At 49.3% G+C, this 11,009-nt stretch overlaps 1 protein-coding gene across 1 annotated transcript in view; it reads right to left on the bottom strand.

Moving 5' to 3' along the window:
- Positions 1-8,343, bottom strand: part of LOC311228296 (uncharacterized protein) — a gene marked incomplete at both ends in the record, with an annotated part of 83,692 nt that extends 75,349 nt beyond the window's left edge. Inside the window, 2 exon segments of the mRNA XM_084314204.1 lie at positions 6,396-6,477; positions 8,107-8,343. Of these exon segments, the coding sequence (XP_084170330.1) occupies positions 6,396-6,477; positions 8,107-8,343 (319 nt within the window).
- Positions 8,344-11,009: the final 2,666 nt, after the last annotated feature.

Below are 11,009 nucleotides of genomic sequence, written 5' to 3'. Positions count from 1 at the left end.
ACCCATCCCTAATGGACATTTAGCCTACTGTCAAAAGTAACGAAATACACTTTCCAACAACTCCAAAACTCTCCTATTTACATGTTGAGAGTTGTGTATTTACCACATGTAGAAATAACAGCCTCAGCCTGTTCGACCCCCTCAGCCTCCCTTCTTGCTGCTCCGCTTCCAGAAGCTGTAGTTCCTTCCTCCTCTGTAAATTCTGGTTCAAATAGATAAGGTTCTGGATCTTGGTTTGTCAGAATTCATCATCACCTTCCTCTCTCTTACAAAGGCGTCCATGATTAGTTCTTCTGTAGGTCACGTTGGTCTTGTTGACGGACGTTACAACGTGGGCTTTAGAGGTGCAGCCGGCATATCACTGCACCCAGCCGCCGGTTGTTTGCCAAGAAAATGGTTCAGACTATGTATCTGCTTGGATAATCACGTCTCATTTTACATTGTTATTTCTACATGTGGTCAATGGATTTCATTACTTTTGATGGTTAGCTACTAGTCCGTATCCACTTCAGTCATTGTGTAAGCTAGTTGGCACACAGTGGGTCTCTCGCTCTCTGTACTGCACTCACAGAGATGAGAAGAGAACCTATCTTCATGTTTGACTCTGGGGAAGACGGCAAATAAGCAAATTTCCCCAAAGTTGGCATGTTCTTGGCATGAAAGGTCATACGATACATATTTTGGGGGATCATAAAATCATAAATGCTGTTACATCAGCATAGACTTTGTAATATCAACAAAATATCAGTCTGGTAGGGCGGCTGATTGGCGCAGTGGGCAAGGCGCTCGCCACTAACGCAGGAGACACTGGGTTCGAGCCCAGCTCTCGGCGTTGCTACCGGCTGGCCGGTCGTTCATACTAACACAATTGGGGAAACCGGTGGGTGGGGATTGGACGTTGTGGACAGCGACTCCTTCAGGTTGGTTTGGTGACGCCGGTGCGGCGGAAACAGGAAGTATCGGGGGCAGCGTGAGCCTCCCACGCGTTACTCCTCGCCACTGAGAGTTCGAGCTGCTGCGGTGAAAAGATGCAACAGGCTGCCTCCTCGTGTACCGGAGGGGACACGTGATGCAAGGCTTCTGTCCTCACTACAGCCGACCAGTGGGAGGAATAGTCTAGCAACGTTCGAGACAGGGGAGGGAAGAATTGGATAATACGAAATTGGGATGGGAGAAAATAGAAAAAAGGCGGAGAAAAAGTGGATAAAAAAATATATATATCTGGTCAGAAAAACAAACAAACGTATTTAGCTAATTTACTCTACAGAGGGGGGGGGGGGGGGAAACATGATTCTACAGTAGATCATAGATCACCAATGACACCAGCTTCACAGCTCTGTGTTAAAAAAAAATAACAATATTTATTATCAACAATAAATCATTCATCATCGTCCCACTATCTGTCTGTCAGTCGTCCTGCCTGTGTTTCTCTGCGTGTAGCTTTAGCACCGTGGCCAGAGGACCTGCGGCCGAGCCACAGAATGCATGACGGCCCCTCGCCACCGTTCACTGGCCTCCTGCACTCGCTCACCAGCCTCATGTATGAAATAATTACAGTATCTGCTTTCCCCACCGCCAGGCTCTCCCAAACAGCCTCGGGTTACGGACAGCAGCAGCACACTGCTCAGGGAGCTAAGATAAACTCATAAGACTTAACCCCAGAGAGAGAGAGAGAGAGAGAGAGGGGGAGAGGGAGAGAGAGAGAGAGAGAGAGAGAGAGAGAGAGAGAGAGAGAGAGAGAGAGAGAGAGGGAGAGAGAGAGAGAGAGAGAGAGAGAGAGAGGGAGAGAGAGAGAGAGAGAGGGAGAGAGGGAGAGAGGGAGAGGAGAGAGAGAGAGAGAGAGAGAGAGAGAGAGAGAGAGAGAGAGAGAGAGAGAGAGAGGGAGAGGGAGAGAGAGAATGAAATTGAAATTGAATTTAATTGAATTGAAATTGAATTGAGATGGGGAGGATTTCACAGATTGAATATTGATCTATTTGTTACACCCCGTGAAGCATGAGGGGGGAATGTAATCACTTGTGTCCATGTGTCTGTCTGTCTGTCTGTCTGTGATGATGTCTGGCGCACTTCTATTCTGACGTGGCTCAGACATGGTGGATCGGCTGACAGTGAGTCAAGGACCTGCACTCTTCAATAACTCTCAGGTTGGAGAGTTCTCAGGACCAGCGAGATGTCCGACTGAGGCTTTCTGGGCACTCAAGTTGACCACAGCTCATTCTGCATAATGTCGTGGAACACTTTGTGCAACGTGGCATGCGAACCACATTGCACAAGCGCACAGCAAGCAAGCGCACAGCAAGCAAGCGCACAGCAAGCGCAAGATGTTCCAACAGCCATACTGCACTTCCTACCAGGGTAGTAAACACACAATAATCCCCTAGTTGTCCAACCCACTGCCTTCCGCCATTATCCGCTCTGCTCGGAGCCCTATTATAGAAGGGAAAACAAACGGTCACACACTCCATTTATTGTTCCTACTGTCCACAGCCACACAAGGGGTGTTTTTAATACAGCATATAAATGCTGTTTACGCAGCTCTAGAGTCAAAGGACATGGACAGTGATACCCACTGACAGTAATGTCTGAGGCTAATCTGTGTACGTATAAGCAAAGGACTTTTTCTTGGTTCACTCGGGGCGCTAGGAACCTTTGAAGCCTAAACAGTCAGGACCGATTTAAGGTACGGACCCCTGAATTAATGACGGCCTCTGTGATCTTCGTCTCACAGTGAGTCCATGTGTGTGTATGTATTTAGTGTGTGCATGCATGCAGGCATTGTGGTTGTTCGCTGCCACTGAAGTGGCTTCACTATATTTTGGACACTTTCTCTTGTATATGAGCCCGGTTACTATGTTACACGCGGCTTTCAAACAAGCCCTGGCGAATGGCCCTGGAGTACAAACAACAGCTATTGATATCCATGATCTAACCCTTAGCCATAGGCGAGCTCTACCACAATAGACTTCAGTGACTGGCTAAGTATCAGCCCCTTGGCCGCAAACGTCAGAGGCCTTGGCTATGCATTGAGGATTTGTGGGCCGTTATGGAGAAGGACCAGGCAGCTGGCAGGATTCTGTTCGATCATCTCCACTGTACTGACTAGCCAGGCAGAGTGGCAGAGACAATGGGCCTCATTTATCAAGAAAAATACACAAACTAATTATACAGAGTTGTATTTACTTTTTAAATATACAGTATCAAACTGATTTCCACTTAAAATTTTATTTTAATGAGTACTTGGAAACAGTTGGTATGCATATTTCATGTTTTAAGTTTAAATTGTGGCACAGAATTGTATCCACTGTTAACCTACGTCCTTGTACGGAAATATTGATAAATGAGGCCCAGTGTTTTCTGTACCCATAAGATGTCCTCAAAAGCATACATATGATTGTGTGTGTGTGTGTGTGTGTGTGTGTGTGTGTGTGTGTGTGTGTGTGTGTGTGTGTGTGTGTGTGTGTGTGTGTGTGTGTGTGTGTGTGTGTGTGTGTGTGTGTGTGGGTGTGGGTGTGTGTGTGTGTGTGTGTGTGTGTGTGTGTGTGTGTGTGTGTGTGTGTGTGTGTGTGTGTGTGTGTGTGTATGGATGAATGAATGTGTATTTGTGAATATGTCTGAGATGATATTGTAGATCATGTTGGCCCTTCTCATTTCCTATGGCCATGACACATTATACCAAGCCAGGGTTTTGACAATATCAAAGGTTCAGTTACATCACTGAGACAATAAACTAGAGATACTATTGGTGAATTAAATCATACACCTGCCATGGCAGCAGAACCAGACAATCTGCACCGGAGAAACTTTACCATCAACCATCAACCATAACTACACTAGACACTGACATGTTGCCTTCACTTAGCTGTCTTGTATTTAGCATCACACCAAACATTGCTATAGGCCCACTCATCATCATCATCATCAACATCATCATCATCATCATCATCATCATCATCATCATCATCATCATCATCATCATGATCAAACCTTTATTTCAACTCGAGAAAAACTATTTGAAGTTGCCCTCATGCTCAATGCTAACCCTGTGTAGCAACGCCATGACATCACCATGATATAAATGGATGGCTGGATGATGAATGGATGATGGATGATGGAGGAATGGAGGGATGATAGATGGATTATCACAGTTGTGTTTTGGAACCCAATGTGCAGGCAAGGAGAAACGGTAGACAGAACTGGATAAAACCCAATATGGGTGTATTAATGGGATGGTCAATGTCCAGGCAGAGGTCGGTACACGGGGTGGTAATCGTTAGCCGGACCAGGTCCTCCTTGTGAGCCAGGCCAGTGTCTCCAGGTCTTCGCCGTGCAGGCTAGGAGAGAGGATGAGAATACAAGTTAGACAAAGTCAAAGGATGAGAGATCCAGGTGAACAACTATAAGTATTAGAACAGCGAACACGAGCATAATAACATGACTAACTGTAACTGGTAACGAGAGTTTACAATCTGACAGCCTCTCCACGTCTGGGGCGGGTTTAAATACCATGATGTACTCTGCCACCAGACCTCAGATCAGCTGCCCCGTGACACACCAGCTGCATCTACTTGACATAATGAGAGCGGGAGAACGGACAAGAGAGACAGAGCACTGACACTGGCAGGAACCATGACATGGACGGGTGAATGAATGCTAGGTGTATCATCTCAGATGATATTTGATATTAGATATGTTTTCTGTGATACGATACAACATGGATTCAGTCAAATTGCCAGTAGCCTATAGGCTTTTATTGCCAGTTTGGGACAGATGCATACATTCTCTGCCTGATTTTTTCACACAAACTTTTAACGTGATTTTGAGTTCTGTATAGACACAGCTGTATCTTAGACTCTTGTATCGGATTCTGATGTGAAACAGAGCCTAGCTGTCTGGGGTGGAAAGGGGGAGGTCTGTCTGATACTCCATGGAATATCACAAACAAACAGAATAAACAAATAATTGACCAATACCCTGGTGTGATGTCATTAGGCGTGACCAGCTGCAGACCAGCTGCATCTTGCTAGGAGGGGGTGTGAGCAACATCCTCACTGTGTCATGAACATGTCATCAAATCTTTACATGAGACTATGGTGTGTGTGTGTGCGTGTGCGTGTGCGTGTGTGTGTGTGTGTGTGTGTGTGTGTGTGTGTGTATGTGAATTCAATGAACTCAATATAGGGAGAGATGGAGAGATCGATGTGTGGGGATTTGCATTTGATTGATAGATGGATGGATAGATAGATAGATAGATAGATACTTAGATAGATAGATGGGGGAATGGTGGATGATGGTGAATGATAGGTAGCTGGATGGATAGATAGGTGGCTGAGTGGATGATGGTGAATGATGGATGGATTGATAGGTGGCTGGGTGGATAATAATAATAATAGATCAAATTTCTATAGCGCCTTTCATGAAACCCAAGGTCGCTTCACAATCACAACAAAAAATAGGGCTAGGGAAGTAGGGGAAAAAAAGGGGGATGGATGGATATATAGGTGGGTGGATGATGGATGGATGATGGATGGATAGATAGGTGGCTGGGTGGATGATGGGTGGATGATGGATGGATAGATAGGTGGCTGGGTGGGTGGATGATGGATGGATAGATGGACAATCACATGTAGAAGGCATGAGGAAGCAATCACCATGTGAGGGTTCGCCTGTCCCTGGATCTTTTTTCCCTGTCTCCTCTCCTCAACAGCCCCCACCCTTGCAAGGATTTTTCTCCTCTACTCCTCACCAGCCCCCACCTTTGGACATTCTTTTACTCTTGGCGTTTGTATTGTCTCCCATGTGTTTTAACCTTGTGTTATCTCTAGTCTCGTTCCCTTTGTAATTGTTTTATTTGTCCCTTGTATGGTGTCTACTCTGTCTAGTGTTCAGTCTTTTCTTGTGTGGTTAGTTTGTTGGTTTCCCTGTTATTTTCCCCAGAGTGTTTGGTCTTGTGTTTCTCCCCATGTGTGCCTCGTTGGTAATTAGCATCCCTTGTCTTAATTAGTCTCCCTATATCTGGTGTGTGTTCCCTACCCTTCAGTGTCGGTTCATTATTGGAGTTCACTGTTTGTTATCCACGTCCTTGTTCTCCTGTTTCATAGTAAGTTCCCTGCAGTACTTTGTTTTGTGTTTTTTTGACTTGCTCTCTTTATGAGATTATTATTTGTTTTTGTATTTTGTCCTCTGCCAGTCTTCAGCTGTGCTATTCTTTGTTTTTGTATTTTATTGCTGCCTTTGGAAGTATTTTTTGTGAAGATCTTTGTTGCTGCCCTTTTTTGAGTAAAGACATTTGTTGATATAATTCACCTCTGGCTCCACGTCTCGTCTGCCTGTTCTCCCCTTGTTCTGTTCCGCGATTGGCTCCTCAGACAACACAATCCTTAACAGAATGAACCGACCATGTTTGGACCCAGCGAACAGAACGAGGGAGGCTTTGAGCGCCTTGGAGGCGTTCAGACTGGGGGATTTACCTTCCTCCTCCTTGGAGGAGAGGAAGGATGTTTTGCATCTGCTCTACTCTCAGGGAGTGGCACCCTGAGCTGGCCCCACGGCTGGAGGAGTATGGCAGACACTGGATCAAGTGCCTATTCCAGCCTCCAGCCTCCAGTCAAGCCCCTACTGCGGGTAAGGCCTCTACCACCAGCATAGCCTCACCTGCTAGGGTACCTACTGCTAGCACCTCAGCCCTGCCTGTTAGCCCTATAGCTAACCCTGCCCCTGTGGTTAGCCTAGCCCTTGTAGCTTCAACAGCTCCCCCGTTAGCTCCTACTGCCAGCATGGCCCCAGTTGTTAGCATAGCTACTGCTAGCACCACAGCCCTGTTTGCTAGCTTAGCCCCTGCTGCTAACCAGGCCTCAACAGCTAGTACAGCCCCGTCTGATAGCTTAGCCTCTGCAGCTAACCAGGCCTCAACAGCTAGTACAGCCCCGTCTGATAGCTTAGCCTCTGCAGCTAACCAGGCCTCAACAGCTAGTACAGCCCCGTCTGATAGCTTAACCTCTGCAGCTAACCAGGCCTCAACAGCTAGTACAGCCCTGTCTGATAGCTTAGCCTCTGCAGCTAACCAGGCCTCAACAGCTAGTACAGCTCCGTCTGATAGCTTAGCATCTGCAGCTAACCAGGCCTCAACAGCTAGTACAGCCCTGTCTGATAGCTTAGCCTCTGCAGCTAACCAGGCCTCAACAGCTAGTACAGCCCCGTCTGATAGCTTAGCCTCTGCAGCTAACCAGGCCTCAACAGCTAGTACAGCCCCGTCTGATAGCTTAGCCTCTGCAGCTAACCAGGCCTCAACAGCTAGGACTGCCCCGTCAGCTAGCTCGTTCCCTATGGCCCCAGTTTCTCTGGTCTCGGTTCCTTGGTCAGGCCCTCCAGCCAGCATTAACTATCCTGCTAGAACTGCCCCTTCAGTTATCATGATGGGTTATTTCCGTGTTACTCCGACTAACACCTCAGTCTCGTCTGCTAGAGCCCCAGCTGCTAGCACCTCAGTCTCGTCCGCTAGAGCCCCTGCTGCTAGCCTCTTAGTCTTGTCTGCTAGAGCCCCTGCTGCTAGCACCTCAGTCTCGTCTGCTAGAGCCCCTGCTGCTAGCACCTCAGTCTCGTCCTCTAGAGCCCCTGCTGCTAGCCTCCTAGTCCTGTCCGCTAGAGCTCTTGCTAATAGCGTTTCAGTCTCGTCTGCTAGAGCCCTTGCTGCTAGCCTCTTAGTCCTGTCTGCTAGAACCCCTGCTACTAGCACATCAGTCTCGTCTGCTAGAGCCCCTGCTGCTAGCACTAGCCAGGTAGCTAACCCGGTCTCTACTGCCAGTTTAGCCCCTGCTAGAGCGGCTCTTGCTGCCCCTGTTCCTCCTCCTGCTCCCGGGGAGGTCCTGACGTCTGGTCCCGGCTCGTCATCTGGTCCCGGCTCCTCATCTGGTCCCAGCTCCTCATCTGGTCCCGGCTCGTCGTCTGGTCCCGGCTCGTCATCTGGTCCCGGCTCGTCGTCTGGTCCCAGCTCTTCATCTGGTCCCGGCTCTTCATCTGGTCCCGGCTCCTCATCTGGTCCCGGCTCTTCGTCTGGTCCCGACTCCTCTTCTGGTCCAGTCCGACGCAGTGGTCTACGCCGTGGTATACGCTGTGTTCTGCGCCGTGGTCTTCGGCTGCAGGGAACCCCGTCCGGGGTTCTGCGTCCGGCCCCAAGTCCGGCGTCTGGTGGGTCCCCTGTCCGGGGTCCTTCTCCGGGCCTGTCACCCTCGCCCCTTTGCCCTCATCCCCCTCATCGGCCCTCTGTCCCTGCTTCCAGCTCCCCTCGTCCCCCTCATCGGCCCTCTGTCCCTGCTTCCAGTTCCCCTCGACCTCCTCATCGGCCATCTGTCCCTGCTTCCAGCTCCCCTCGTCCCCCTCATCGGCCCTCTGTCCCCGTTTCGAGCCCCCCTCACCGTGTCCCTGTCCCTGTTCCCATCTCTAGCCCCCCTCTCCTGGCCTCTGTCCCCGTCTCCGGTCCTCCTGATCCCGTGCCTCGTTCTCCCCTCTCCAGCCCCCTCTCCAGCCCCGTTCCTCTGCCCCGTTTCTCCTGTGCCCCTCCTGGGTTTCTGTCGCCTCCCCCCTGCCCCAGTGTCGCTCGTCCCGGCCTTGTCCGTCCTGACTTTTTCCCCCCGACTCTCCCTGTGTTCCCCTTCCCTGGCTCCCGACCCCCTGTCCTGCCCGTTCCCGGACGGTCCCTTTTGACGTCTGGGAGCCGTCCCTGGAGGGGGGGGGTACTGTGAGGGTTCGCCTGTCCCTGGACCTTTTTTCCCTGTCTCCTCTCCTCAACAGCCCCCACCCTTGCAAGGATTTAGAAAAAAGTTTAAAAAAAAAAGTAGTTTTCATTTGATCCTATATCATTCTTTCATTCACCGATTTGTGGACTTGAAGATGTGCACTTTAACACAGCAGCACCTGGAGCCATCCATACCCATGTCCAGTGTCCACTGACAAAGACATGCTCATGATACTGTGATAAACTATAATAAGCTTTAATCGAACCCTGGTTCATTTCCTCGGATAGTCCGGTTGATTTGGGGTGGTGTGAAAGCTCATTCACTCTTGCAAGTGAACCCTGCTACGGTTCATTTGAGATGTGAATGCAAAGCGGACCAAAGGCAGGAAAAGACCCAAAAATCGAATATTTTTTTTATGAGAAGACTGAAACATAATTATAATGAAACACACAATAGTTTTTTTTCGATTGCTTAAGCATGATTTTGAAAACGGGGCCCGGTGTTTCAAAACACACAATTAGCACAACCACACACACAATTATCAGAACACCTCAGATCCTTTGCTAAATTAAACACTTGTCAAAACCATACACTAATTTATAAAAACTACATTTTGTTACCATATGAAACACACGTTTCATATGACTCAATTCTGTTTGAACCAGTTACACACACTGCTGTGCTTAACCTAAAACACATTTAGCAATTCTACTTCTCAGTGATTAGAGTACTGTAAGTGAAGTACGCAGAGAATGTGCAAATATACAATAAATTCACCAAACACTACACAAGACCAATGCTGTAGAGTAGACTGATGAATATATAATTTATTTATCTACATATACCCAAATCAATGATGCAGACTGCTAAAAAAAACATTTTCTCTCCATATACCCAAATCAATGATGCAGACTGATGAAAATATAAATGTTCTCTCCATATAACCAAATCAGTCAACATTTCAACATGGAGAATCACAACAAAACATGTCCCAGTTTTCATGCTACTATGTGCATAACACTGAGTGTAAGCTCAGCAAATATCAGACAAACATAAAATACTGTATCCAGTACAGGTTAAAATTACAGTAAAACTGTGAGGATTCACCTGTTCCCTGGACCTTTATTCCCTGTCTCCTCACCTCACCAGCCCCCACCTTTGGACTTTCCCTGTCTACTCTCCTCAACAGCCCCCACCCTTGCGATGTTTTACTCTCCTCTACTCTTCACCAGCCCCCACCCTTGGACTACCTTTCGCAGCTGTCATAGTTTATGATTAGCGCCCCAGAGGGCTTTAAATACCTGTACCTCCCTCCAGTCCTGGTCGGGTCGTTCTTGTTACTACAATCTACTGCCGCGTCTCCGGCGTGAGACGTCGTGCCACCCCGGTACTTCACCACCTGTCACCGTTTGCCTGGAGTGGGACGCCGTCTACGCTCTCTAATTCTCTACGGGAGGTTTTCCAGTGTTCCCACTCCAGACATCAAGCCGGCACGCATCCCTTCCTAATTCCACGGGAGGATGCGTCTCTTCGCCCCGGTCCCCTAGGACCCCGGTGTTCTGCGCTGCCCGTCTGCAGAATCCAAGGGTGATCTCCGTGCCAGGCCTGGAGTGGTGTTCCCACTCCAGACGTCAAGCCGGCGCGCTCCCACTCCAGACATCAAGCCGGCGCGCATCGCTTCCTAATTCCACGGGAGGATGCGTCTCTTCGCCCCGGTCCCCTGGGACCCCTGTGTTCTGCGCTGCCTGTCTGCAGCATCCGAGGGGGATCTCCGTGCCAGGCCTGGAGTGGTGTTCCCACTCCAGACGTCAAGCCGGCGCGCTCCCACTCCAGACATCAAGCCGGCGCGCATCGCTTCCTAGTTCCACGGGAGGATGCGTCTCTTCGCCCCGGTCCCCTGGGACCCCTGTGTTCTGCGCTGCCCGTCTGCAGCATCCGAGGAAGATCTCCGTGCCAGGCCTCCGCCGTCGGGCCCCTGGTCCCCGTGCCAGGCCTCCGCCGTCGGAACCCTGTCATCCCTGTAAGCAGCTCTGGCCCTCGCCCTGTCCAAGGCCTTAACCCTGTTCTCTGTCCCTGTCTCCAGCCCGCCTCTCCGGGCCTCTGTCCCTGTCCCCCTCTCCAGTGCCCCTGGTCCTGGTCCTTGACATTTTGCCCTGGCCTAGTCCCTTAGCCTGTTCGCCTCTTAAAGGCACAGTGCCGCATTTTCCCTATTTTCTTTGACCCTAGTGTTTTTGTGTTTTCCCTTAAAGGGACTGTGCCGCTTTTTGTTATTTTAAG

This window comes from Notolepis coatsorum, assembly GCF_963971535.1.
Source record: "Notolepis coatsorum genome assembly, chromosome: 5".
Lineage (NCBI taxonomy): Eukaryota > Metazoa > Chordata > Actinopteri > Aulopiformes > Paralepididae > Notolepis > Notolepis coatsorum.
This window is presented reverse-complemented; position numbering and strand designations above follow the sequence as displayed.